The sequence below is a fragment of the Umbelopsis ramanniana genome (assembly GCF_025399195.1).
Source record: "Umbelopsis ramanniana AG unplaced genomic scaffold K450scaffold_3, whole genome shotgun sequence".
Lineage (NCBI taxonomy): Eukaryota > Fungi > Mucoromycota > Umbelopsidomycetes > Umbelopsidales > Umbelopsidaceae > Umbelopsis > Umbelopsis ramanniana.
In genome coordinates, this window is record NW_026252089.1 from 707,080 (window position 1) to 734,402 (window position 27,323).

Sequence of the window (27,323 nt, forward strand, 5' to 3'; positions counted from 1 at the left end):
TTTATCTGTGCTTCTTTCAATTTTTTACGTTATGATTTATAGCTGATAACGCTTTGTTCAACACCATAGGCTTTTCACTTCAACTTTGCATAACTTTGAATGTTATCTGTCATTGACAGCATCACTTTTCATTACTCTAAAAAAGATCATCCTTTATCTCGACTTTCTCGAATATAATAGACCACACATTCTTTGCTATCCCCCAGTTTTTCACCATCTGTCACATCTCTTTCATCGATCCTTGCACCAGCCAAACAAAAAACCCTTTCAAACATTCAACAAACATGAAAGATTTTGAACAAGGAAACGTTGATGCCTTCGATGAGGACGCAAAGCAGTTGCGATCCATGGGTTATAAGCAGGTAATGTTCAATATCCTGTTGGAATTATTCGCATATTATCTTGTCTAATCTCAAAGTTCATAGGAATTCAAACGAGAGTTCAATGCCGTTTCCATATTTTGTTTTTCATTCTCTATTATGGGCGTCTTGGCCTCTGTATCTTCAACAATCAATTTCCCCATGCTTTCCGGAGGTCCAGGTAAGGCTCTAAAAAAAAGTTTTTTATGGTTGGTTACACCATCTCTTTGTTTTAAGGTTCTAAATCATTTTCGTTATCAAAGTTGCCATGGTATACGGCTGGATTCTAGGCTCATGTATGGTAATGTGTGTCGCGCTTTGCATGGCTGAACTTGTCAGTGCTTGGCCATCCTCTGGAGGACTTTATTTTTTCGCTGCACGGCTATCTCAGCATCATAATAACGGCAAATGGACACCTATTGTCACTTGGATGACAGGTTGGTTCAACATCATTGGCAATATGGCTCTCGTAGCGTCTATCGATTATACACTTTCCACCATGATAGTTGCTGAAGTGGCTATCGCAACCGACTTTACCTATTCCCCGACTTTCGCCCATACCTACGGTATCTATGCTGCAATCTTGTTTCTACACGGCTTGATGGGTAGTCTACCCACTCGATGGCTTGCACGCGTCAACAAAGTATATGTCTATTTCAACATGGCAAGCACGCTGGTTGTGATCGTCTGCCTTTTCGTTATGGCGCCACAGAGGAACTCTGCAGAATGGGTATTTACCCACTTCGATGCTGACACAGTTGGATGGCCAGCTGGCATGGCCTTCCTGCTAGGTCTCATTGATGTTATGTGGACTTTGACTGGGTACGATTGCGCCGCTCATCTTTCAGAAGAATGTAAAAACGCTTCTACAGCGGCACCAAGAGCCATTGTTCAATCTGTCAGCAGCGTTGCTATTACAGGATGGGTACTGATTTTGGCCATAGCTTTTACTGTTCCAAGCATTGATGATGCCCTCGCCTCTGCAACTGGTATGCCCATGGCTCAAATCCTCTATGTCAACTGCGGAAAGTCAGCCACTCTCGTTCTTTGGTTTTGCGTTATGCTGGTTCAATTTTTCAGTAAGTTACGTTTCTAAATTTCCCAAAAAAAAAAATGCAAGTTTTCTTATATTTGTTCGTTACAGCTGGTTCTGCCACAGTCGTTGCTGCTTCGAGAGTCATCTTTGCCTTTGCTCGTGACAATGCTCTTCCTTTCAGCAAATATTGGAAAAAAATCAACACATATACCCATACTCCTATTAATGCTGTTTGGGCGTTAGTCACCTGCTCTGCAGCCTTAGGTTGTCTCGGATTCATCAATTTGTCTGCACTGAATGCCGTTTTCAACGTCGCTTCCATTGGCCTCTATATCTCTTATTCTATTCCAATCTTTTGCCGAATCACCATTGGCCGAAAAACGTTTGTACCTGGCTCATTCAGCCTTGGAAGATGGGCCGTTCCCATTGGTACCGTGGCTTGCTTATGGGTCACTTTTATCAGCGTGATTTTCTTATTGTAAGTATCACGACCATGAACAAATTATAAATGGCAGACGTTGAACTGACTTTTTATCTTCTCACTACTAGTCCTTTTGCACTTCCGGTTACCCCTCTTACCATGAACTATGCTGTGGTGGTCATAGGAATCATCGTGCTTGGAGCTGGTCTCTGGTTTGTGATTGATGCACGAAAATGGTTCCATGGCCCAGTCATCAACGTGGATGACAGCTCAATGTCATCAGAAGCAGATAGCATCGATGAAAAGCATGAGCAACATGTCGATAAGGTTGAGGAAGCCAATTGATACCATCGCTTCGGCCTACTTCCATCCATTCTATGATGTACATGCTTCACGCATTCCTGATTGCTCGGCAAATGACACACTCTGGCAGCATATTCGTTCCTGGATGCTCATGCTTGACCTATACAACTTTACATGTCTAAACGCTATTTAAGATTTATCAATTGCGTTTACACAACTGATAATCTCCAGTCAAGGCATCACGTCTGTGCAACTTACTTTCTTATCAACCCTTCAGTATATATTCACTTCTTGTTCTTGTAACATAAAAAATAAAATTAATGTATAAAGCGTAAACTACCTCTCATCTTACTGTGTTACCAATTTATGAGGAACGGAACTGCATCCGATTGTACGGGAGTTTATATTCGTTACACTCCACCTCACGATGTGTTGTGCTGTAGGATTTTAGCCAGAGAGGCTTTAATTTCTACAATTTCACTCGTTCAAGTAGAGGCTGCTACAGAAAAAGTGTCCGACTGGAATACAGATTGGATGGCAAGAAGTGAATTGGATGGAATTACATTCCTACGTATCCAAAGCATATAACAGAGAAATGGCTTGTCAATTCCCATTGGTGCAATTGAGAAATCAAACGGAGTAAGGTTATACCTTGCTACCTCTGATATTGGGTGTGTAGTCTCGCCAATGCACTTTTGCAATGCTCGCACTGACTTATAAACGTATATGCGCATAGGCACCTAAATAATTACTAAATTGCTAGCTTGGATGCTTTCAATATTGCCTTCACAATTTCTAAAACGTGATCTATGTAGATTAAATGAATTCGTATTCCGAGGTAGGGGACATGGCAGTTTAGTAGCTTTAGTTGTCCACGGAATTTGACGCGTGTGTAAGTTCAACATGTACAGCGGTAGAAGTTCCGGTAACAGCAGCAGGTGTGGTTGAATCTTTATAACTCTCATCCTGCATAGGTTCTGGCAAAATTTAAAGCTTCGTAAAGTAAGTCTCTATAATATCACCCGTTAGATCGAAATTTGTCTAATAGTGTCGTAATAGGCTGCAGTATGGAGCACACTACTATCCATTGTTTATGTTTTTTGGTTCTCGGAATTTCAACAGGCTGTTATCATATCTCGCAAGTGTTGTGGAGATAGTGACACAAATGTTCGTATCTCAACGAGATAAGGAGTTACCGTTGTCGGACTTGAATGGTGAGGGAACCTGATTACTGGAGTCATCTTCATCTACAAATACTCTTGTAACGGATCATTACAAACTTTCATCCTTCTCTCTTTTACTCTTACCTTTGTTAAAACCTGTGTTGAAAATACAAAATGTCTCCTATTCGACGTACCTCTCCAGAGCCCTATGACGACATCCCGTCGTCCCCAGAACCCAAACGCAAACAAGGTGGTCGCCATCGTCTGTTCTCCAACGAACAACGCAAGGACCGTAATCGATTAGCGCAGGCAGCTTTCCGAGAGCGAAGGTCTCAGTACACTAAAACGTTGGAGTGTACCATCGAGAAACTTGAAACCATTATATGTGAGCTTCAAGATAGCAATAGGGCTACAAGCCAGCAATTGGATGATACTAAGGAAGAATCAGACAAGCTGCGGCAACTATTACTTACTGTGATAACCGAGAACCATAACTTGCGAAGGAAGATCAAGTCAATGAATACCACTCAGAAGGAACAAGTTGTACAATATGGTGCGCATACTTTCGCCATTTTTGTTTTTACGCCATCCATCTTCGCTGACTGAACGCTCATTTTTCTTATCTAGCTTCCCGTCAACTCCCATGTTCACCGGTATTGTCTATGACAGAAGATAGCAGTGATTCTCTTAGTGTATCATCGGAGAACTCGAACGCAGTGGACAACTCCTTTCTACAGTTTTTGATGGGCTTACCATCATCCTCAGCAGCGTTGACATCGGCTACGCAACCATCACAAGGCGAGTTTCTTTCATTTTACTTCCACAGCTGTTCTTCCTCTTTCAAAGAACATTCGATCCTAGTTGTGATATGTTGGTTTCTTTGCAGATATGACGCCAAGTCAAAATACATCCTATCAAGATGAACAGCCCATATTCTACCCTCTCTAGGCAAGTGCTTTTCAAAAATTTTAGACACTGATGTTTAGACACTATGATCCTAGTTGTTCCATTGCCCCCCAACAGAATCAAACCTAGCACCATCTCGTCACCACTTGACAAAAAAAACCAAAAACTAGAAAACTGAATGGGTGGGCAACTCTCCTCTTTTCTTTGACTATCTTTGTTGATCTTTACCCAAAGCCCATTTTACGATGATTGGCATGATGGTTGGTGTTAACGAATAGTTGTACATATAGTGCAACAGCATATGTTGTAGATGTGAATATAAATTGCATGATGAAATAAATTTTTTGACTTCAGTATTGAGAATCTATAACGTTTTGGCACTGATAAGGCATTAACATATGCTCAACGGTCTTTGGTGCCGCAATCTTATGTTTGCCTCCCAGGAAAATGGACACAGTTGAGGTATTTGTGAAAATGAAACAAAATTTATATACCTAAATGCAGGCGCGCGCATTTGGGCAGTGAATTCTAAATGATAAGTAGAGATGTGGGATATGTATGCAACGCTAGACTGAGATAATATAACATAAAAAACAACCAAGTCTATATATGATGATGATACTTGATCTAAAAATGTGTTCATTCTAGGGCTTGGGCGGCATAAACAGCATCATCGACCGCCTGAGGTGTGAGCTGATTCTCTCTAGCTGCTTCACGCTCATCGTAGGCTTCAAACATGGCAACAATAAATTCTGTGAGAGGCTTGACAATCCATCTTGTAGGTGACCAATTTCCTTCAAACCAACCAAGATGTCCACCGTGCTGAGTGGTGGCTAGGACGACGTTGGGGTTGATTTTAATTTCATCGTATGGTATAGATTCTGCAGGTGAGATAGGGTCATCCATGGCATTGAAGCATAGTAATGGGACGCGCACTTTTTTAACTTTCACACTGGAGCTGGCGTCCCGATAGTAGTCATTAACGGTATCATAGCCGCCCATTGGACGGGTAACAAGGTCATCGAATTCTCGAATAGTTTGGGCATTTTGGACCTTTTCTGCATCCACTGATGGATCCTTGGATAGCATTGTAGCATGGCTGAGGTACACCATGAGTATATGAACCGTCACGTTGGGCGAATAATTACAAAGAAACGTACCGATTGAATGCTCGTTTGAGATTGCCTGCCATAGTTCCAGAATAGATTGTCTTGCGGAACCAAGATCTTTCCAAGTGCATGCTCGAGCTAATAAACGTATGCCGTGAGCAAAAAAGTTTGTGCAAGAAGACCATCAATCGCTCAAAGAAAATCATGATACCTACTTTAAAAAGTCAAAGGGATTGCCAACAGACACACCAGCAATCAGTGGCGTCTTATCTCCTTCTTCGCCCAAATACTATCAAACAAAAAAAAAAAACTAAATATCTTATATCTTTCCACACACCTGGAAAGAAAACACTTACCTTGACAAGAATATTTGAACCAAGCGAAAATCCAATACCAACAAGGGGCGTTGAGGTACCAAGCTTTTCTTGAACGGCGATCAAGGCCGTACGTAAATCATCGGTCCTTGCACCATTGAACAATCTAGGTGTTTTAAGCTCAGAGTTAGCACATCCACGAGCATTGAAGACAACTGCCCGATAGTTGAATGGTGCTTTGGTAACCTACACGTTTCGGTTAGCAAATGTTACATTGGTCAGAGGTAAAAGAAAGAGTCACTTACAACAGCCAGTAAGCTTCGAATATAGGATTCATGACTTCCACCGGTCAACCCGTGCAGCACTACAAGTGTAGGAGTGTTGTCGACAGGCATTTCGCTGAATGGTGGTGCCCAGTCGAGAGTGAATGTACCTCCGTCTTCAGTGGCGACATGTTGCCTATGACATGGTGGATGTCAGCAATGTCATAAGTAGACACTTTGGGAGTCTATGACTATTTATTATACATACCTTTCGTATTCTACCTTGTTGTGAGTTTCAGTTGCGTTATAGTAGGCTGCCCAAAAAGTTTGCAAGTGACCATTGGGAAGGAATAGGGTTGGTCGAAAGAATGCGTTGGGGCCAACGAGCGATGGACACTTTTTGGCCAAATAGTCTACAAGCGATATTTCGGCTCCTGTATTGACTGGCTTAATACTCACAGGATGGTCGCTGTGATGCAATTGTACGCTGGACATGGATGTGCAAGTGTAATAAAGTGAATGGCGACAGCGGACACTTAAATTTGCCAAGCTCTACAGTAATTGATGCACAATTACTGCTTACAAAGAAGCACAATCAAATTTCCAAATGTTCGATGGTTTCATGCTTAGCAGTCCCACCTACAGTATGTATTCAAGCTATTATCTTTCTTTACTAAGAGTATAGTCAACACGCACAAATGGAAGAAGAATAACGATAACGAAGGAGATATGGTACACACTCAAGGTCATAGGAAATAAGAATAGAAGCCGTCACGATTCTTTAAACAAGTGCCGAGAGCAGCGAGAAAGACGAAATGAGCAGAGATCATTATTGGTAGACCTAATGCGATCCAGGTTGAGACGGGAATCATCTTGTTACCGGCGATGGCATCTGTTCCCTTTTAACTATTTTTCATATTTTTTGTGAAATTTTTTCATTGACTTTTTGTATTTTTACTCTTTCTTTTCAGCGGTCATCCCGGATGAAAAGGAGTAGGAAACGGGTTGAAGTTGGTATCTACATTTTGGCTTTAATCACTGCTGCTGCCAGAGTCATCAGAATCGGATCCAGATGACGAGCTATCACTATTGCTTGACGAGTCGTGACCTGCGCAACAACAACGAGTGAGTACGATTGCAAACGGTAATGTAAAAAACGAAGAATGACTCATACCAAACTCTTCAGGCTTTGCGTTGAACTTTTGAAGAGTCTTCTCAAGTTCTAGTATCTTGCGATCGGCATCCTCCTCGGAATATTGCATGCGTGGCTTCTTTGCCGTTTGCTTCTTTCGTTGTGGAGATTGAACAAGGCTGTGGCCAGTAACAAATTCATGCAACCGGTGGAGCGTTCTTCGATCCAAAGAATCAATATCTAGCTCGATTTCTTCTTGTCCTTGCTATAAATTTTATAAAAAAAAGGGAAAATTGGTAAATACACAATATCCATATGAGTATTCAGAGCATTCAAAAAAATTGCGAAAACATACCCCATCGAGGTTAGGCATTGAACTTTGAATAATTTGAACCACCGTGTTGAGTTGATTGCCATCCAAGTTATTAATGCTTTCACTCAAATCCTTCTTTTGCTCGAAAGTGAACTCTGGCAAAAGGTCGTCTTCTGACTTGCTCTTGACAGGCCTCTTTCGCTTCTCACCAGACGATTTTGAGGGTCGTGAATACTTTGAAGAAGACTTTTCCTTTGTTCCAACAGCGGGCTTGGTCATCTTTGAAGAACTTGATCGAGACATCTGTCGTTCAGCCTTTCGCTTCTTTGAAGATTTCATAGACGCAAGTTGCTGGGAAACGATGGCCAAATGTCGCTCCAATTCTGCAATTTGATCATCACGCGGGTCTGCGGAAAAATAGCATGTTAAATAACAATGAATGCATGTCCTGAGCATTGCTTGTATACATACCATCACTATCATACTCCACTTCCTCATCCTCTGAGGCTATGTACAATTCTGGTTCGGCAACCGGTGGGGCTGGCTTGTCCTTCCACTTTTCATCAAAGACCTTCTCCAATTGCTTACCCATGTTGTGTACAGGTAGTGCAGGAGGATTATAGGTGTAACAATTGTTGAACATGAGGCGTATATCAGCTTCAAATTCTTCAGGGGTAGTATAATCCCCTTCGTTAAGTTTCTTCTCGATAGTAGAGAGGTCCATAGGGTGCTTGATTATTTTGGGATAGTCAGGAATATTGAGAGCAACGTAATCCACAGGCTGAAGGAATGGGAAGTTGATATCCTTATACTTTGACTTTTTCAGCTCGCGCAAGGTCTGCATACAAAACTTCATCTGTATATCATTTTTGCGAGGGTTTCGTTTGAAAGCGGTCATTGGCTCAGGATAATCTTTTGATGGCGGCGGATGAATTTCTCGTCTTGGTCGACCATCTTCAGATATGCGTCGGATAGTAGGCGGTGGTGTAGATGTCTTTCGAGCTGGGGCTTTCTTACGTTTACCATCTCCATCGTAGGACACAGGAGATATTCTAGGTGGTGTAGGCTACACGAGGTGAAAATAGCAACATGAGTTCACATGCCCCATGGATGCTTATAGACTTTATAAGAATGGAAACTTACCTCTTTTGAAGGCGGCATTTGTCTGAGACCCTTCTCGAAAGCAGATTCAACATTTTGGCACAACATAGATATCATAGACTCCGGACCGTTAAACTTGTAACAATTGTTGAAAACAAGACGAACATCGTATACAAAGTCTTCCACATTTTCGTATTCGCAAGCGTTCAACTTTCGGTCGACTGTTGTCAAATCCATCGGCTGCGTAATTATTTCGTTATAATGGGGTATGTTGAGCTTTACAGTATCGACTGGATGAAGGAATGGTCCAACATCACGGTGTTTTTTCAAGTTTCTCATAATGGCCCCACTATATTTTAGCTGATCCTTTGTCATGTTGGTGTGACGGAGAGGAGCTGGGGACGAAGAGAAGGCAGCTGGGGATGCAGTTCGAGACGCCTAGAAATAACAAATGGGCGTGTGAGTTCACATTACCAAGTGCAATTTGAAAACTCTTGTACCTACCTGTTTCTTCGTAGCTGTTGGAGATTGAGCCTGCGGTAAGGTACTAGGGGTTGCCGCTGTAGGAGTAATCTCAGCAAAAGCTTCTGGAGCAGATGGTCGCTGCGTCTCTGGCTCTTCCTTCATACTTTCGGAAGTCGATTCAACTGGTTGTTGATCATTAGGTTGGGTCTGTACTGTCTCCGCGGCCGCAACTTCAGGACCAGAAGTCTCCTCAGTGATATGTGAAACGGTCTGTGATGATGGTGACACAATGGCAGTAGCTGCATCCTGAGGTCCGATGTGGCCATTTGTGGTCGGTGGCGGCGTAGGCATACTGTTTTCTTGTTTCACGGGTTCTGCAATGGGCTTGGCAGCACCAGTTTCAGTGGAAAACAGGGAATCACCTTCTTCTCCCTTGACACTGGTCGGTGTACTGTCTGTGGCAAAGGCCTTCTCTTGGCTACAAGCGATAGTAGTCATCAAGTGAAGTAAAGAGAAAAAAACAAACAAAGAAAACAGTTAGCAAAACTGAACATAAATAACACACAGTTTGGCCATATCATAAAACCGCTTGCAAACGAAATCTCTTTGGAAGCTGTAACATTCACGGAAAATCCACAATTGGCCACGATTCTCGTGTGTACAGTTGTTCGAGATTGTTCACTATTGACAAAGAGGTCAAACAAACAGATTGGAGGGGGTATACATACCCATTCTGATCGCTGAGAACTTGCTCCAAAGTTGGATTAACCTCCAAGCCGTTTGCCATTATAAAACTCGTTGATGTGAGAAGATCGGTATTGTACAGACGCGGTAGAAGCGTGAAATTTCAGTTCCTCTTATTAATAGGTAGAAAATCTACGGTGATGTAACAGCGGAAATTGGTGGTGTAAAGGATGGCAGGTAGCGCGTATAAGAGATTCAGTTAAAGTCGCGCGTGTAGATGCGAAATTGGAAGGATTAAAAAGCAAAAAACAACAAGATGAGAAAATGGGAGATGCAAAATAAAATTAGAATTGCGGTTTAGAATGTTGAGTTGGCAGAGTCACACAAGGACTCTACTAAGCAGATGAAAGTGAAATATCAGTACCCACGAAGGATGAACGGCCGAAAATTCAAATGGATGAAAGATACGGTCGAATTGACGTGTTTTTAATCCAGATTCTTTCAAAACACTGATAACGCAAGGTGGATGCGCGTACTGTCGTGCTGGAAGATGGGTGGATGGATGAATGGATGGATAGGAATTGAAGGAGGGAAGAGGATGGGAGCTGGGAAATTGGTTTTCTTCTTGAATTCTAGTATGACGTAATCATCACCTGATGACTAAGCCACTCAAACCTTGCAAATGGGCTCTTTTTACTTGGCACAGTTTCACTGGTCAAGCGATCAGTGTTGAGGATTTATGAGGACAATTTGACGTTTACTGCGTTTTCATCATAACTCGAAATTTTGTAGATAGTTGGATATCCTTTCAAACCACTGGCACACGCGAAAAAAATGAGTCACTTTTCCGTCGGGGTTTGGTATGTCGAAAATTTTTTCGTGAGAAGCTGATAAAAGCGGCTGTCATAGCATTACCTTTTCCCTTTACCCTTCTTTCAAAACAAAAGGTAATTATTTTTGAAATATCTTCGTGCTTTTAAGCATGTCTGTTATATGATGTTTGTAATTTGCGTTCGAATGATCTGTTACGCGCACTTTCGCCGGTGCATTATGCGGGCAGAATCGACTTGTGACCAACTTTTTCCTGATATACAATCGCGCTTTTTTCAATGCTCCAACTGCATTTGTGTAGAGACAGAGTGCTAACGACCCTCCATTTGTGTTTTTATAGGATTGCTATACCGAGGTTCAGAGAGGCTGTCATCAAATGTAAGTAGATTTGGTAGTTTGCATCGGTCTCCTGTTTGCAAGAGGTGTTTCACTATGATTATACCCTTCGCTCCTGATTCTTAAATGAGGATCTTCTTATTATCACCAAGATCTATGAGTTTTGAAACCTCTTGCAGCATCAGACTATGATCAGACTTTAGACCCGAAAGCACCTTTTTGCTAACATATCGTTCATCTTAGGACATTGAAGGTGTAAGCATTCAAAGTTGCAGTTATGATGTAGGTATGTGTGTCACAAATAGATGCCTGTATAGTATGTGCCAGAGCATATAGACCTATAGCATTTTTTCAATGGAAGTTGGGGAACTGCAAAGAGCATAATATTAAATAAATTAATCGTGAAAATTTACAAGCCACATTTATCGTTGTGAGGAAGCCTTCCAACATCCAGTTGGTTGTTAATCTATTAGAGGACAATATTTTATTTTGTCAAATATGCTTTGCCGTTAGAAGCAGGTGAACGGTTGTCCTATGGCAACCTAGAGAGAGTAATTACGAATGAACTTATTTTTTTCGCATAAATTGACAGTTACACGCCGCTGTGCAAATGGAAATACTGTGTCAAGTGTAGAACTTATGCGTAAGATGAAAGCCATATTTATCAACAGAATGTATAGCATCCTTCTCACCGTTACTGCTTTTGTTGATTATTGAATTTCTTATGCTATTTCGAGCTGCAATCACTTGAAGCTACATTCTGAAAGTGAAATGATATTTCTATTTGACACGATTGTCTGCTGTGAACGACGGCTGTGATGAACAGGAAACACTTGATAAAATAATAGGAACTTTGCTAATAAATTATGGTAAATTGATGCATCGTATTATCGGTGTAAATGAGAGGGACAACTCTGCGATGCCGACAGCGACGGCGGTAATGCATCTGTAGGCACTACGACGCGTTTCCTCTTTGTCCACCCAAGACCTCCTTGCTTCACATTTGGAGCCTCTGCGCCGGATCTCAGGACGTATGGTGGTTGCGACAGAGAGATACTGGTTGAAGGTGATAATGGCATTACATCATCTGCGCCCTTGGATGATTCATCGTCATCGACATCCAATCCTCTATCTAAGTAGTTGTGTGTTAAAAGTGCACGCAATCCACTATTAGTCGTGGCAGACTTGGGTATTCTTGCATTTTCGTCGTATTCTAACGTATTTCGACGACTCTCTCTTAGTGATATTCGGGTATCTACAGTTGTTCTGCTGGATGTGGTGTATGTCGTATCAACACTTCTGATGGAAGCACTGTCGATACTGTCAGAACGTGACATGGTTTTGTGCTTGCGGCGTTCATGGCCTTTCCTAGCGAAGAGGCCAGGTATCGCTTTCATTAAGGTATCCTTTGCAACCTGACCAGCACTGCGTTCATGGTGGTCCTTAGCCAGATGAATAAGTTCGTCTCTAGGCACCAAGTACCCAACTTTTAGTAGGTTGAGCTCGTACTCTACCACCTGAATTGTATTCTACGAACGCGATTTCCGTCAGTTTCATATCACTAATATCAAATGCCACCATAAACACTCTGGCTTGAGTTAGCAAACTCACTTCAATATTGGACTTTAGATTTTCCGTATGCTCCGTTGTCTCGCTCGCTGAAGATATAGCATACTGATGAGCATCCTGTAATAATTGCACTTGTTAGTAATCGTCACCAATGGTTGTCCGATCTCCAGCACTGTTCTTTATAAAACAGACCTTGATGTACTTCATTTCTTCGGCGGTCGCACCATATTCCCTAAACTCAGGTGTATCAATCGGAATTGTCGCTATACAAATTGTTAGTTTGTTATATCATGCGTTGCAATGGGGTGAAACCATCTTACCTGGCTCTATATTATGATATGAGAGCTGGGCTCTAAACGCTTCATTTTCTGATAACAATCGTTGTAACTCTTCGGAGATTTCCTCAATTTTGGCTTTGTGTACCTCTACAGAGGCAGTCAGTTCCAAAAGAAAGCCTTCTTGCAACCGCTTCACATTTTCTAGCGAATAATGACATCAGTAAAATAGATGATGAAGGTAGGAGGGTAGCATATGAATTTTGTACCTTCCGCATGTGCGGCTTGCTTCTTCGAATCATTCTCTAGAGCATGGTATTTGTGCTTCCAATCCAACATTTCCTTCACAATTTGTTGTGTATCTGACTTCTACTTGATGGTTTCTATTGATTTAGACATTCAGTTTCACCGTCGACAGGTATGTTTCAGTTTTTCCTACCTTTTCAGTCCCAGATACCTCATCCGTTTTCTCTTCCAATTCACTATTTGCTGTGGAAATTTTTCAGAAATAAAATTCTCAAACAAACATCCATTTCTAAACATCATGCTAGCACTCACCATCATTCGAATCGTGATGACTGCATGGAAGGTCTTTCGTACTCGTGTTCGTCAAAGTGTTAGTTGTAGTTTCTGTTGCCAGAAAATGTGAAATTTCTTGTAAGCTGTCGGTAATGCTAGGTCGTTGAATTACGGGATCCGGATCAATACGTGTCGGAAGATATTGCATGTTGACCTGTTTTCGGCGCATGTTACAAGAAAATGATAAGCTACAGCAGAAATTATTTGAAGGGAAATGGGAAGAAGAAAGGAAAGTGGATAAACAAAAGTATATCTACGCTTTCTGATCTGAAAACGCCAAACATCTTTCAGACTGTAAGTTTTGAACGAAACCGGGGTAGGTAGCTGATTTTATTCATCCCGAAGGGCTGTTAAAAAGGATGAATGAAAGGAAACCTGTTAGCACAGACCAGAGTATACCGGTTATTAAATGCGTATGCACGCTTGCCTCATAGCGATATTCATTAGGCAGAATCCGACTGTTGGGATTGCTCATATCTCGAGTTTTGGTTGGCTAGGACGAAGATATGGAACAAGCTAGGGTATTGGAACCAAAAAAGCTGTACCCAAGTTCTTCAGCCATGACCCGTGATTAATTTTTTTTTCTTGCCTTTCATTCGCCTTTTTTGTTTGTATTTCACACCGTTCAATTGGACAGTCTTTCTCTTCTCTCTTTCCATGGAGATCCAAGCGTCGCTATTGACATATCCGCCTTCTACTTCCAATATCAACGTCGCTCGAAATACTGACGACAATAGCATCAAAGCAGAAAACTCTGGGTCCTCTCCGTTGCTCACTCCTTCAAGCATGGCCGGGATGTTCACTCCTTCTGCGTTTCCAGACTATGTTTCCCTGTACGAAGATCAAAAAGTGGCGAGCAATACACCTAGCGCAGACTTGACGCCACAATCAACCTCATACCCCCCAGCAGAGAGTACCAATTCACCCATCGTCAACTCTGCCTTACACCTTTTACCCAAATACGAGAAACGCAAAAGTAGTCCTGCTGCTCTAGAATCAACCTTAGGATATGATGAACAACCACCGAACTTTAATGAGCCACGAAACTCCATTGAAGCCGCTATGCTACTCGCAAACTTCACCCGTTCACCCGCTTTTTTGAGTCGAACTCCAAGCGACAAAGATATTTTTGGCAATAAAGGTATTGATCGACACAATACTGGTTAGTTTTTGCAACGTTCCTTATCTAATTAATCTGCCGCTAGTTACTTCTTGGAACGACGGCTTCTCTACTCCACCGCCTCTACCAACTGATCAGCGTGCTTCTGACGTTACTCCCGATAATGGCTACAAACAACCAACATCTCGAGTGCCGACTCCACAAACTCAAATGCCAAATGACCCATGGCGCCCTTTGTCAACGAACCCTTACATGAGCGATGAACCTACCATCGACTTAATGAGAAGACACTCCTACGACGTGAGTACTACCTGGCGTAATAATCAGCCCGCAGTCGATAGAGCTACCCTTTTACAGATGGCTGGTGGTACGAGTGATCAGACCACTAGTGCTTTTACACCTGTCACTAGGGAGCCGCCACAATCTCGGCAAGAATCAACTCCTGTCCAAACTGTTTTCACGTTCACTTCCGATGATGGAACACGACTAAGTTGGATGCCTAGTGTTTCTTTTGAGCAAGCATCTGGTCCTACAACTTCCTTTTTGTCCCAGCCGTCTCCAAGTGTTGACAGCTCACAAGATGTGATGCTTCCAAACGCCGATATGAATAACATGAAGCGCTCAGCTACACCGGCAGATTCGAAGTTCGAACTTGGATATATCTACAATGATCGAGGATCCCAAACTCCACATCACCCACTCGTACCTAATACTCCGGACGAAAAAGCACCCAAGCCCAAGAAGGCGCGTGCAAAATCTCCAGCAAGCGAAGGTATCGCTGATGACATGAATGCGGAAGTCGACAGTGATAACTGGCCAGATATGGCACCAAAAGATGTAGAAGCTGCCCTTACAGATCCAGAAGCTCGACCACGCCAACAAAAGCTTAGATATGCTGGAGACCAGTATACTCCAAAGTGGGTACGTTACAACGGTCAGGCAAAGGAAGGTTTATGCGACACTTGTACACCCGGCAAGTGGCTTCAGCTCAAAAACAGTGCATTCTGGTAAGCTTTTTCTTTTCATTTTCGACGTATACCACTTACAACACAATTCTAACACCAATATTTTCCATTCACAAAAGGTATCATAAACAGTTTTTCCATGGTATTTCCTCAGTCTCAGGTAAAGAGTTTACCGAACCTATAGAAACTCGTTGGGTCGACCAGGATGTAAAAGAAGGACTTTGTCATCAATGTCACCAGTGGGTGCCCGTCAGTAATGTGAAGAGAAAGAATACCGTGCTGTGGTACCGCCACGCTCACAAGGTAAGGCTTGTATTGATACCTGACTGGTATTTCAATTTGGTTCTCAACCTCTTCCTTTGCAGTGCCACGTATATCACAAGCCAAAGGCGCCAGCTAAAAGACACTGAGGTTCCAATAATGTACATACTCCAAAAACTTTTTCCCTAATCGATTCCTTTCTCTTCACCCTCCCCAAAAAAATTAAAAAGAATAACAAACTCTGCATCTTGATATTTTATTGCACATCCCTTTTTGTAGAAACTTTCATTCGCTTCATTTTTGTAAATGCTCCCACAAATTTCTTCTTCCTTCCCTGTATAAATGCTTTATAAAAGTTTCTGTGAATATGGTTTCGAACTCCTGCAAGAAACAAAACCTTGGCCTGATTCCAAGGTGGCGAAAACACTAGTCACAAACCGCATTGAAGATGATTGTTAAGGGAAGACGCCGGCGCAAGCATTCATGCATCAGTAGCTCACCTCAGCTCTCATCAAACGAGTTTGCAAAAAACTTACGATTTTACGGAATTATTGACCAAATGTACCCTGTACCCTTTAATCTGTGAGTTGGCGCCAGCGTTGAGACATGCATAGTGAAAAGCCTTTGGGAAAATACGACTGTGCTTTCAAACCCTTACAGTTGTAAATCAAGATATTCTCACAGACATCAATTAAATTGACTGCAAGACATCGTAGGCTCCGGAGGAATAAACCTTTAACAGGTTCGAACCGTAGGCTTGCATACCATCCGTAGACGCCCGAGAGTCATACAGACTCATAAACAGGTTCTCCCCACGGCGGTAATTTTCTCATGGTCGTGTTCTGATAGATAGACAACTTCAACGATGTTCTTTGATGTTCGATAAAGCTGGGTAACATCAAATTGTATGAATTGGAGAGATTCCAGAAGTGTACATTAACGATTACAGGTATCCATCTCTCAAGTAGGTGCCATTTTCTTGAAACAAAAATGTCTGCCAGAGTGTAATTGGCTTTTGGAAGACAAATTTTAAAATCTCTTTTTAAGCGACCAAAGCAGCAGAAGCATTTTTTTATTCTTGCAAAAGATGGAATAATGAACTGCAGTAATTAAAGATGTTAGGTTAGTACAGCAATTCGAATCCTTGTCTTTGTTGATATCATATTTTATCGAGAATTTTCGACAATTGTACACTTTATTAGAGCTTATATAAAGTTCTATTCAAATTATCTTATGTTAGAGTGAATTGAATCTCACTTTACTGATGAATTTCATATAGGCACAAGTAGTTATATAAGCAACAAGTAGTCATCGCTATGCTCAGTAACACAGCTTCCGAGAGCAAAGCGAACGGTCTCTGCTCATCCCACTTTTCGCTGGCCGCCAACATTAGATTTCAAGGTCACGTGGCTCAGGGATGGCCATGAAAATGGCCGCTGTCTGCAATTTTGTAAAGGTCCTCTTCCCCAATCTGTAAGTATCGATATGCCATCCGTCATGTAGGATAGTCAATAGGAAGGTCACCCATCGATGGATGCGCAGACGAATGGATGGATACGATAATTACGGAAAAAATTGATGTTTGCTACTTGAGATTGTTATCGGCATTCGCAACAATCTCCAAAATTCAACGACACTGTCACTCAGCAATCAACTTTTAAGAAAGCAAACGAAATGAAATTCTGAATTGTCCAATAGCATCAGTAGTTACGACAGCATTATCCAAATTCCGGAAAACAAAAGCGTCCTGTGCCATTATCGAAATTACACAGCTGTACTAGATCATTTTCACCATTGAACGTTATAGCTAACCATTTATTATTTTTTCTTCTTTTTACCAACCTTAGCTTGATATAAAAAATGGGTCGCGTCATTCGTGCTCAGAGAAAGTCTGGAGGAATCTTCAAGTCCCACACCACTCACCGTAAGGGTGCCGCCAAATTGAGATCCCTCGACTATGCCGAACGCAACGGTTACGTTCGTGGTATCGTCAAGGAAATCATCCACGACCCCGGTCGTGGTGCTCCCCTCGCCAAGGTTGTTTTCCGTGACCAATACAAGTACCGTCTCCGTACCCAAATCTTCATTGCCACTGAAGGTATGTACACCGGTCAGTTCATCTACTGCGGAAAGAAGGCTTCCCTCTCCGTTGGCAACGTCCTTCCCGTCGGCTCCATGCCCGAAGGTACCATCATCTGCAACGTTGAGGAGAGAGATGGTGACCGTGGTGCGCTTGCCCGTACCTCTGGTAACTATGCCACCGTCATCGGTCACGGTGACGACGGTAAGACCCGTATCAAGCTTCCCTCTGGTTCCAAGAAGGTCGTTTCCTCCGGTGCCCGTGCTGCCATCGGTATTGTCGCTGGTGGTGGTCGTATTGACAAGCCTTTGCTCAAGGCTGGTCGTGCTTTCCACAAGTACAAGGCTAAGCGTAACAGCTGGCCCAGAACCCGTGGTGTTGCCATGAACCCCGTTGACCATCCTCACGGTGGTGGTAACCACCAACATATTGGTAAGGCTTCCACTATTCCTCGCGATGCTTCCGCTGGTCAAAAGGTTGGTTTGATTGCCGCCAGAAGGTTAGTATCATTTTTTCTGCATCTTCTGTCAAATCCATATTACATTTATTGATTTCATTTTCCTCTTTCAGAACCGGTTTGTTGCGCGGTAGCAAGAAGCTCAAGGAGTAAATTGAGCGACATGATTACCATAATAGCCACGAATAAAAATTTTCTTTACACGCATATTGTATCGATCATGAAAAAGAGGATTAGGATAGCACTGTAGATGTGTTACCGTCATGGGAGTTTGCCCAGCTTAAGATGGAGCTAGGGCGGGATGGAAATATGGGGAATTAATGGATCTTTGACCAAGACACAATTTGAAAATGTATTGTAGTGTGATTTTTACAAATGTGTTGACTACGTCCGTGTATATCTCTAGAACTGACATGAGTCTGCCAGATTTAACTATACGGAATGTTCAGTTGGCGGTATTTGACATTACTGCCTCTGCGTATGTTTTTGGTAGCGATTGTCTAACATTGGAGGGGTATATGGTTCGATCATTGTACACTGTCAGCAATACTTTGTAACAGCTCGTCTCTTTGCCTCTTCAAATAGTCCTGAATAAGATTGATAATCGTTCAGCAACAATGAATCTACCTACATAACTTCAAATGTCAAATCTTACCAGAGTATCATACAACGACCGAAGCTTGCCAGCAGCAATCTTAATATCCTGTTACAATTTTAGTATGAAGATATCAATTATTGGTCAACAATAGATTCAACTAATTACCAACGGCAAATCAAGGAATTGAGCCAATTCTTGCTGTTTAACCTCCATTATTTTTTCCAGGGTTTCGACTTCTTGCTGAAATTCTTTAAGCTTGGAAAAGAGGAGACCGTTATCGTCCAGTCCTTGTGTCGCATACTCGTCCTGATGAAGCAGTTAAAATCATAGGTTAAGAAGCAATGAAGGAAACTTTAATGGCGTTTATACCTGTAACGTCGTAACTCGATTACGATACTCTTCCGATTTTCGATCCAACAAAGTTATCTCTGTCTTCCAGTTGCTGATTTCGTGCTTATGAACAGTCTCGTAACGCTCATTTAAGCTCGATAATGCTCTATAACTTGGTTTAGCTCCTGTTCAGCTTCAAGCACGACTAGTATCCGTTTACTATACTGACCTGCTCATTACATCAAATATCTGCTTCGTCTGACTAATTTTTTCTTTAAACCTCATACGCTGATCCTGGACCTCATCTTTCTCTAGGTTGAGTGCCATGCATTCCATGTTCATTCTTGCCAACGCTGCTTGTATACTAAGAGCTTATCAATCAATGGAAACTAATGATCAAGTCTATAGATCCATAGTCATTTCAACTTTACTTACTTTGAAAAAGTCGGGTCTTGGACATCTAAGGCACAAGCTATGTTGGCTGTCGATCTACAAACTGAGCGTCCAATTGCCGAGAGTTGCTCCTTATCAATGTTTAAAAGATCCATCTGCTTTTTCAACTGTTTTTCTATACGAAGATTTAGTGTCCACTGAAGGCGATGAAGCATTGTTCAAGATAGCTTACCCTTTCTTGAATACGAAAGCTGTTGTTGATCTTCGAAAGCACTAACGACAGAGTTGATAGCTGTATGTTCCAAGTATCGCACCTTTAAGCGCTTCAAGCTCTCCAAAAATCGAGGATCTCGAGACGCAGGAAGAACTAAGTGAGGTGCAACTTGCTTTACCCACTGCTCTAACTTGGATAATAGTTAGTACACGAACAAGCAATGGCAGGGATCGTGATCAAAGTACCTCTTCCCATTGGCCTTCATCTTGAGGCTGGAGCTCATTCAGGCCGAAATGCTGCTGCCAAACCACAGCAGATGCATCCAGATCTGCTTCGTGACCAACATGACTAGGCACCATTTTGACGGTGACGATGCAATTAGGTTAAATGTTGTTGGCGTCTGGTTTTGTATTCAGTCCCAAAAAAATACAAAGGAAAGCGCGACGTGACGCGCCAATTGAATACACAACATTTCTCAATGCAAATTCAGATATTCTATCTTTCGAACGCCTTCAGACGGCCAGTTGTAGGATTTTTGGGATTTCTGGTTCAAATACGCAGAGCTAAATTAAAAGATTCTCTATGAAAGGATCATCTATAGCAAGTTAAAAATAAAGCTTTCCGTTACTGTTCCATTTACGCCCTGTCATATTTTCTACCCACGTCGGTAGTCATACTGTTGTATAGCATCCTTACTGGAGAAGTGTTCAATGTCGATAACCTATCATTCTGTCTGGAAGATTTTTCTTTTGTACACCTCTTCAGATAGTGACTAAAATTGGTAACTGCGAATGATATGAATTCATTGAAATTAAACAGTAACAATACTGGCTACAGATGTTGTGCATATTTTTATTACATTTCCTCCAATTCATCATCAGTATTGAAAAGATCTTCTTCTGGAAAATCACCAACAGTGACTTTGGTTGGTCTTACAAAAGCACCATAATTAGGGCCACATTTGAAGTATTCAACTCCTTGGACAGTTCCATTGTTCTTGCCCAGTGGCTCATCATATTCTATACCTATCCAAATACCAGGTTGGAACTCGGTGGAGCCTAGTAATATTAAGTAAGACAATATTTCCACAATGTGACCTGAATCACGCCCTTTCTTGTAGGAACTTACCAATAAATCTAACGCTGCCCCTCTTTCGCAAGGTAGCATCGTCGGTAAGCTGGACCTCGCATCTATCACCGAGATGGATAACTTTTGAAGCTTCCTCTTGAGCCTTTTCTGAAGCCTGTGATGATTCTGAGGCTTCATCGGAAAATCGACCTAACTTGTTTCTTTGCTTAAATGCCATGACGCTATCTGAAAAGGATCACGAATTTAGAATAGTGGCTACCTGGGTTGTGTACATAATATCCACCAACCAGTCCGTTTGGCGTATTCCTCTTCCGTAAGTTCAAATTTATCGACTAGTGAGGTATCATTGTACTGGTTTTTCAGGCGATGTGGGTTCAGATCGATGACCTAATACACAAAAGAGAACGCAAACGTACATACATCAACAACGGTGATGTTATAACCATCTCGGCAATATTAAATATCTTACGTGAATTCGCATATAGTCATCAATAGGATAAGCTCCCAGCATTCTTGTATCGTCATCTATTCTTCCAATCAATGTCTCCCCGTTATACAATGATATGCTTTGGGTGCTTGCCGGGATTCCCGTGATCGGTTCGAGTTTATACTGATTGCTCTATTAGAAAGCGATTCCTCCAAATTCGCAACATGCTAGCAACCTACCTTGAAGTCGAGAATGGTGAGACCTTTGTCAAAGCGTCTTTCGCTATTGACGTTCTCATCGGTTGACACAAAAACAGTGACAATGGACATGATGATTCGAAAAGGTACAAGGTCGCGGAGTCGAAATGTGGCTACAGTAGGCGAATTTGACAGCTTTGACCGTTAACGCAAAACTTCTTTATTGCCCGCGACATTCTGTAATCATTGCATCGCTGGCAAATTGCTTCTTTGTGACAACCTAATCCTACTGTACAATTTGAATTTATCCACCTTCAATTCCATTACATATATACACATATCATTTACAGTGGCATGGCTTCTCCGGATAAGCAGTCGACAACCGCTGAGCCACAAAGTGAAATGAGCACAATCGATCAACCAGCAAACGATCGCAACGGTGCATTGGAACCACATAGACCTACTGATTGGGCAGCAGCATTAAAAATCTTTCTCAAGAACATAGGATTTGAAGAAACGGCTGGCGCACTTGACACTGAATTAATCATTTTATCAAATGCAAATAAGGCCACGATTCCAAACCATACTGTTCGCCTCGTCAATGACTTGCTCTCTATCATTGAAGCCGAAGCTGAATCAGAGCCACTTTTAGAAAAAGAAAATGAAAAGGGTAACCTTGAGGATAGCAACACGAAACGAAAACGCAGTGATGAAGATGATGAAGATATGATGGAAGATCGAATAAAAAGAATGAGCCCAGAGCAAGTTCAAATACGAGCGACAAGCAGTGATCTTCGAAAGCGAATCGAAAACTTTATTCAAGCCAAAAAAAGCGAAGTCGATGCCAGCAATCGAACAGAGTTTATGAAAAGGAAAGACACAGGCGAGTCCGATGTGACTTGCGCACGAACGGACGCTAGAGAAATCGATCGCAGCATTCAGATGAAATTCGACGTGGTCAATAATGAAGATGGACCACTTGCGCGTTCTTTAGTGACATCTGCTAATCATGTTAGTGTCGGATCCACTGTGCACAAGGGCTCAGGTGCGGAAGAACGATTACAGAACTTGGAGCAGCACTTGAATATCGTATACAAGAACAACTCTAGAGACAGCTTTACTTTGTTTCAAAGAATGAAAATCATAGAAGACACCATAATTCAGATTGAGCAGCAAAATCCATTATGGGCAGCGATACACTTTAATCAGCCCAACAGAACCTTCCCACCTCCACCAATAGTCAACCTCATCACACCAGCAGAATCTACTACTGAAATGGCCACGGAACAGAAATCTTACACATCTGATGCTGTATCACCCACCCCACAACCGCAACTGAAGCCAACAGGACGCGCGAATTCGTCGCTCACCAGGGCCGTCATCGAACAATTAGCTCGTCGACAGCAAGAATCATAAGATAATTGATATACCATGCACTTATGCTTGTATTTCCAAGAGCATGATGCTGTCATTAGAATCAAGCATGTACCGTTGGTACATTGAATCGGACATGAGATGGGGCGAATAGTATCCACATCTCGATGCCAACAGGAGTTTTATACACCACTAATGCGTTCTTCGCTTCCTCTCAATTTTAATTATTCTATATCGATCCTTCACATTGTAGAACGGTGTCAATAACAGTTTCTAAGTAACGATCGTACTTGTCAAATATATTTTTGTTTGATTTTCGAGGTGTTGGTCTATGCAGACGCAAATTGCAAAAGTTTACAGTGATTGTCGAACAATCAGCAATCGGTTATAGTAATAAATCATCTAGTTTAGTCCTCGTAGCCGGAAGGTGGGTTTCGTGGTCCAGCTGGCACTGTTAATGGCATAAATGTCAGTCTCCACTTTGCGATGGCGAACTAGGTGGTGAGCATTGTACTTACAAGGATATGTGGTAGGAAGGGGAGCAACTGGCTTGTAGCCAAAGTACTCACGACGTACTTTTGGGACAGTCCAGACCATCAATGGGCCTGTAAGAGCGAAATGATAAAGTGTGGCAAGTTGTCAATATGGAAATTTCGAAAATAGGTGGGCTGAAGACAGTTGTAAAACTATCATAGTAACATACCAATGGAACCAATAACAACAGACCAGAGGATGACTGGCTGCTCATGAGCCATGCGGCGCAAGTATCCGATTGGCATGATGAATTGCACGGGGAATCTAAAGACAGCTTATGGGTGAGCTTGAAGGCTGTAGATAAACACACTGTAGTGCTACGTCATCACCTGACTTGACAGCAAAATTTCAATTTCACTCTCCCCGCTCTTTTCGACCACAAATGGCTGAACTTCGAGCGCTACCCTGTTCATTTGGTATTGGTAGACTATTCCAGTCTAACAATTTAGTGATAGACGTACCTGATGGTACTCAAAGTTTGCTGTTAGCAGATCATTCTGATAATCGCGTATGCCTAAAGCTTTTTGCGATCAACAAGACTGTAAAAGCGATTACAGAAATCTTAAGAGGTAGTCATGTGTCGAGTGCACTTTCATAGCTTATTTGTTCGAGCAATTCGAATTTTTATGTTGAAGACGGCTTAATAAAATGGAAATGAATTGAAATTTGAACACTCCTTAACACGTTATTTTTGTTTGTGCTGAATGTTTACACATGAAAGAATGAATGTTTTCGAACGACTAGAATACTGTGAATTTAACGGAATCATCCATCCGCAAATCAATTGGCCATATAGAATGATACTTAATACATCTACCAGCGAGCACTCATGATACTGACAAGCCTCTCAATTAAAAGTTGACCATGGATCAAAAAACGGCATCATGGATTATCTTCTACAGATCCATTCTTATCATATATTAAGTCATACAGCGGAATAGAGGGATGTCAAATGAGCAAGTTCGATCGTTGATAAGCGCAAGATTCCTGTTAGTATCCATGTAAAATCAAAAGTACTCATGTGAGATTTAGGCACAGACCCTTTCATGTGCACTGAGTGTGATTTTAGTCTGTGACACATCACAATTTGATCGGGTGCAGACCTAACTGCACATGACGACATTATCACCATTTTCAGACGTATGATAGCCAGGAAACTCGAGCACGTCTTTTCTTTCACTTTTCATCATATCATCTATTATGGCTGAAAGCACACCACAACAAAACCTCCCGGGTAAGCAGTAATAGCACTTATGGGCTACCTAAATAGCGTCGAGAAGATCATGAGTATTTGAGAAACTTACCTGGAATATCACTGCGGTGGATCTAGTTACTGAGCAACCAAAGGTCGAAAATCCTCCTTCAACATCTAACCAAACCGGCGATGCTATTGACTCTAGCCCAGTCTTTGTAACCCCGGATGTCGACTTTGAGAAAGGTAAGGACGGAACGCAACTGGCTGTTTCGGTCAAGCATATATCGATCAGAGGCGCTCAAAGCGATAAGAAGCCACAGAGTACAATTTTTTTCTCATCAATACGTACAAAATCTCATCATATGCATTAAACAGCTCCAGCCAAGTATATCAACACACGTTTCCAGTCCATCATTCTGTGGGAGAAGCCAGTCAAGAGCGGAATTGCATTGGTTTTGTCACTGGGCATGCTGATTTTGACACAATTTTATTCGCTTTTGCAAATATTTGCGGCTTTCTCAACTGTTATTATTGGCGTGAACTGGGTGTATGTCAATGTCCATGTGCAAGCCCAGCGTTTTGTCGGCAGCAAAGGACCCAACGAAGTCGTTAACCCACACAAGTATGTTTAATCTAGCAAATAGCATTGAGGAAAAGCTTCACCAACTAATTTTTCACATGAACGCAGAGCCCGTATGCAGTCTTCACCAAAAGCCTTGGTATCTCGTGACAAGATTATTCATTTCTGCAATTTGCTCGTCGATATTGTGGAGGCATTTACGATTGAAGCCACCAAGATTGTTCTTATCGAGGACAACTTCCGAAGCTTGAAGTTTTTTGGAGCCTCATTCACTGTTTGGACTGTTGCCAAGTATCTATCCACCAAGTGGATTGTAGGTGCCGGACTTCTTCTGATCTTCTCCGTACCAAGACTCTATTTGCAGCACCAAGAAAAGATTGATGCGCAGTTTGCAAAGTCAAGCGAGCAAGCCAGAGTTCTAGCCAATCAGTATAGCGAAATTGCAAAGCAGAGAGCTTCCGGCGTCTATGACCAAGCTGTGAAAGCCACCAAGCGAGGCGGACAAAGCCAGAAGAAGGTCCAGTAGTTATGCATAATTTTACATGCAATCATCATCATCTAGCATCATTTATCTGAGCGATTAAAGTAACTATGTATATTATATAATATCCTTTTGGAAAGGTATTCGTCAACATGATTTATGATGATGCTCATTAACTTTGAAATTGAGCTATGTTAAAACTTTGTTTGGTATATGTGAGAAGGTATGATGAATATGTACAATCACACGGTGTGTGAAATGTATTGATTGCTGTTCTTAAGCAATCAGCTATTGAACGCAAAAGCGAGTAGAATAGAAAGAAGCACTACCACTGTGAAATTGCAATGGTTGGTTATAAATCTCATACAATCTCAATATAACATATATTCAGTCTTACCAATAGGCGTGCCCCATTTGTCCATCAGCATGGATGCTGTCTCCCTTCGTCGTGCTGCCTGTATTTGCCTTTCCAGTTCCATTAGTTTGTTAGGATAGTCTTTCATACGTCTGTTTTGCTGGTCGATACTCTTGACTGTCTTGATGTGAGCATTTCTTGATCGTTTTAAATTGGGATTTCTTTGGCCAGTTTCAGCTAGTTGTTGTTCCATACCGGGTATAGAAGTCACCCTTGCTGCAGCAATACCTGAATTCAGTTGCTATGACAACGCAAAATTAGTGATGGGATTGCTGATAATATCTCAGATTGATTCTGCCCAGCTTACCTCGACCTTGTCGTCTAATGTCTGGAGGTTTTCAATGTAGAATTTGATCTCATCTCTGCTTTTCTGGATTTTATCTTCTTCAAACCTCATTCTTCCTTGAAGATACTCAATTCTTTGGACAAGTTCGTGAACGAGATAGTCACTGGGCCTGAAGTGAAGGATTTTTAGTATACAATATCAAACGTCCAACACAGCATACAAATTATACATTACAGTTTGGCAGCAGTTTCTTGTACAGCAATCGGCGACGTGGGAGTTTGATGTCCCAAAATATTTGACATGTTGTTCATAGCTGCTCTAATATTGATCATAGTTTCATGCTGGTCTGGCGCTTGGTTGAATCCCATGCTTTCTTCTTCGGTTACGGTGTTGTTGAATTGGATGCCAAGCGCCGAGCCAGCGTTCTTTGGAGAGCTGGACAGCTTCTTTCTCCATATACGAGGTGGACGTCCGTCTCTAATACTATTATGCGATTTCGATCGAAGTCCACGAAGTCTGTCCGGTCGCTGCAATATTTGTTCGCGTGTTTCAGTTTCCGGAATAGCAATTATTGATGATTTGGATGAAGATCGAGAAAATTTTGGCTTTGACAGTGGAACATATTGGTCTTTAGGCGGACCATCCATCATCAAAGCAGTATTAAAAGAGATATCGGAGGCATCTATATCACAAAATCGATAAGCCATATATTCTGTAGTAGCAATTCGTCGCGATTCAACTTACCGTTGAACGTCGAGCTCAGCTTGTAATTTCTGTCGCTGTCTGAAACATCGTCTTCGCTTGACATAACTTCCTCGAACGGTTTCGTTAAACGAGAGCTAGAGTCTTTTCGTAACTTCCTGACACTGTTGACAAATCTTGATACTCCAGGAACTGGTCGCCTTCGCTTGGAAATTCCTGGCCCACTCGGGTAATCTGTCCATGATCTGTGTGGTACTGATGGATAATGGTATATAGTGTTGCGAAAGTTTTCATAAGATGGAGCAGGATCTGCTAATTCCAGTGAGGTTGAGGAACTGTTGGTACCCACAACTTTACCGCTCTTTATGATCTTGCTCAATTCTTCAAACTCCATGGTTTTGTCACAAGGGCAGCTCAACTACTCCAAAGGGCGGATCAGGTACGAGATTATTTTGGAAGACGATTT

General features: G+C 42.0%; 14 protein-coding genes across 14 annotated transcripts; 6 read left to right on the top strand and 8 right to left on the bottom strand.

The window, feature by feature from the left end:
- Positions 1-284: 284 nt before the first annotated feature.
- K450DRAFT_268057 (uncharacterized protein) lies at positions 285-2,161 on the top strand (the record flags this gene model as incomplete). Its single annotated transcript, XM_051592864.1, has 5 exons — positions 285-362; positions 426-540; positions 623-1,438; positions 1,504-1,873; positions 1,945-2,161. The coding sequence occupies 5 exons, from the start codon at positions 285-287 to the stop codon at positions 2,159-2,161; spliced, it is 1,596 nt and encodes a 531-aa protein (XP_051449067.1).
- Positions 2,162-3,444: 1,283 nt separating this feature from the next.
- On the top strand, positions 3,445-4,517 carry K450DRAFT_277047 (uncharacterized protein). Its single transcript, XM_051593252.1, has 2 exons — positions 3,445-3,835; positions 3,910-4,517. The coding sequence occupies exons 1-2, from the start codon at positions 3,457-3,459 to the stop codon at positions 4,203-4,205; spliced, it is 675 nt and encodes a 224-aa protein (XP_051449068.1). The 5' UTR covers positions 3,445-3,456; the 3' UTR covers positions 4,206-4,517.
- A 134-nt stretch (positions 4,518-4,651) lies between these two features.
- On the bottom strand, positions 4,652-6,391 carry K450DRAFT_221313 (uncharacterized protein). Its single transcript, XM_051585699.1, has 6 exons — positions 6,143-6,391; positions 5,917-6,070; positions 5,654-5,857; positions 5,513-5,586; positions 5,349-5,435; positions 4,652-5,287 (listed from the first exon to the last, which is right to left on the bottom strand). The coding sequence occupies exons 1-6, from the start codon at positions 6,367-6,369 to the stop codon at positions 4,828-4,830; spliced, it is 1,206 nt and encodes a 401-aa protein (XP_051449069.1). The 5' UTR covers positions 6,370-6,391; the 3' UTR covers positions 4,652-4,827.
- A 514-nt stretch (positions 6,392-6,905) lies between these two features.
- K450DRAFT_268060 (uncharacterized protein) lies at positions 6,906-9,672 on the bottom strand (the record flags this gene model as incomplete). The annotated part of the gene is made up of 7 exons (XM_051592865.1): positions 6,906-6,982; positions 7,049-7,271; positions 7,362-7,726; positions 7,791-8,385; positions 8,463-8,858; positions 8,925-9,363; positions 9,614-9,672. The coding sequence occupies 7 exons, from the start codon at positions 9,670-9,672 to the stop codon at positions 6,906-6,908; spliced, it is 2,154 nt and encodes a 717-aa protein (XP_051449070.1).
- A 1,866-nt stretch (positions 9,673-11,538) lies between these two features.
- K450DRAFT_221332 (uncharacterized protein) lies at positions 11,539-13,110 on the bottom strand. Its single transcript, XM_051585700.1, has 6 exons — positions 13,020-13,110; positions 12,850-12,949; positions 12,626-12,784; positions 12,498-12,568; positions 12,348-12,422; positions 11,539-12,265 (listed from the first exon to the last, which is right to left on the bottom strand). The coding sequence occupies exons 2-6, from the start codon at positions 12,917-12,919 to the stop codon at positions 11,624-11,626; spliced, it is 1,017 nt and encodes a 338-aa protein (XP_051449071.1). The 5' UTR covers positions 12,920-12,949; positions 13,020-13,110; the 3' UTR covers positions 11,539-11,623.
- Positions 13,111-14,285: 1,175 nt separating this feature from the next.
- On the top strand, positions 14,286-15,938 carry K450DRAFT_221339 (uncharacterized protein). Its single transcript, XM_051585701.1, has 3 exons — positions 14,286-14,579; positions 14,637-15,286; positions 15,364-15,938. The coding sequence occupies exons 1-3, from the start codon at positions 14,490-14,492 to the stop codon at positions 15,692-15,694; spliced, it is 1,071 nt and encodes a 356-aa protein (XP_051449072.1). The 5' UTR covers positions 14,286-14,489; the 3' UTR covers positions 15,695-15,938.
- Positions 15,939-16,974: 1,036 nt separating this feature from the next.
- K450DRAFT_221349 (uncharacterized protein) lies at positions 16,975-18,264 on the top strand. The gene has a single exon (XM_051585702.1). It carries the CDS (start codon positions 17,366-17,368, stop codon positions 18,134-18,136), a length of 771 nt encoding a protein of 256 aa, XP_051449073.1. The 5' UTR covers positions 16,975-17,365; the 3' UTR covers positions 18,137-18,264.
- A 375-nt stretch (positions 18,265-18,639) lies between these two features.
- On the bottom strand, positions 18,640-20,005 carry K450DRAFT_221361 (uncharacterized protein). The gene is made up of 7 exons (XM_051585703.1): positions 19,823-20,005; positions 19,596-19,767; positions 19,406-19,538; positions 19,200-19,334; positions 19,010-19,136; positions 18,806-18,946; positions 18,640-18,745 (listed from the first exon to the last, which is right to left on the bottom strand). Exons 1-7 carry the CDS (start codon positions 19,934-19,936, stop codon positions 18,680-18,682), a joined length of 888 nt encoding a protein of 295 aa, XP_051449074.1. The 5' UTR covers positions 19,937-20,005; the 3' UTR covers positions 18,640-18,679.
- A 373-nt stretch (positions 20,006-20,378) lies between these two features.
- On the bottom strand, positions 20,379-21,490 carry K450DRAFT_221366 (uncharacterized protein). Its single transcript, XM_051585704.1, has 5 exons — positions 21,333-21,490; positions 21,136-21,276; positions 20,954-21,053; positions 20,706-20,891; positions 20,379-20,635 (listed from the first exon to the last, which is right to left on the bottom strand). Exons 1-5 carry the CDS (start codon positions 21,420-21,422, stop codon positions 20,433-20,435), a joined length of 720 nt encoding a protein of 239 aa, XP_051449075.1. The 5' UTR covers positions 21,423-21,490; the 3' UTR covers positions 20,379-20,432.
- A 4-nt stretch (positions 21,491-21,494) lies between these two features.
- K450DRAFT_221369 (uncharacterized protein) lies at positions 21,495-22,934 on the top strand. Its single transcript, XM_051585705.1, has one exon. The coding sequence runs from the start codon at positions 21,645-21,647 to the stop codon at positions 22,704-22,706; it is 1,062 nt and encodes a 353-aa protein (XP_051449076.1). The 5' UTR covers positions 21,495-21,644; the 3' UTR covers positions 22,707-22,934.
- On the bottom strand, positions 22,889-23,473 carry K450DRAFT_221372 (uncharacterized protein). The gene is made up of 3 exons (XM_051585706.1): positions 23,368-23,473; positions 23,183-23,269; positions 22,889-23,115 (listed from the first exon to the last, which is right to left on the bottom strand). The coding sequence occupies exons 1-3, from the start codon at positions 23,441-23,443 to the stop codon at positions 23,072-23,074; spliced, it is 207 nt and encodes a 68-aa protein (XP_051449077.1). The 5' UTR covers positions 23,444-23,473; the 3' UTR covers positions 22,889-23,071.
- Positions 23,474-24,378: 905 nt separating this feature from the next.
- Positions 24,379-25,662, top strand: K450DRAFT_221375 (uncharacterized protein). Its single transcript, XM_051585707.1, has 4 exons — positions 24,379-24,432; positions 24,529-24,636; positions 24,769-25,015; positions 25,082-25,662. The coding sequence occupies exons 1-4, from the start codon at positions 24,399-24,401 to the stop codon at positions 25,497-25,499; spliced, it is 807 nt and encodes a 268-aa protein (XP_051449078.1). The 5' UTR covers positions 24,379-24,398; the 3' UTR covers positions 25,500-25,662.
- K450DRAFT_221378 (uncharacterized protein) lies at positions 25,475-26,110 on the bottom strand. Its single transcript, XM_051585708.1, has one exon. The coding sequence runs from the start codon at positions 26,060-26,062 to the stop codon at positions 25,826-25,828; it is 237 nt and encodes a 78-aa protein (XP_051449079.1). The 5' UTR covers positions 26,063-26,110; the 3' UTR covers positions 25,475-25,825.
- On the bottom strand, positions 25,943-27,260 carry K450DRAFT_221380 (uncharacterized protein). Its single transcript, XM_051585709.1, has 3 exons — positions 26,900-27,260; positions 26,177-26,837; positions 25,943-26,110 (listed from the first exon to the last, which is right to left on the bottom strand). Exons 1-2 carry the CDS (start codon positions 27,249-27,251, stop codon positions 26,386-26,388), a joined length of 804 nt encoding a protein of 267 aa, XP_051449080.1. The 5' UTR covers positions 27,252-27,260; the 3' UTR covers positions 25,943-26,110; positions 26,177-26,385.
- Between the last annotated feature and the right edge of the window lie 63 nt (positions 27,261-27,323).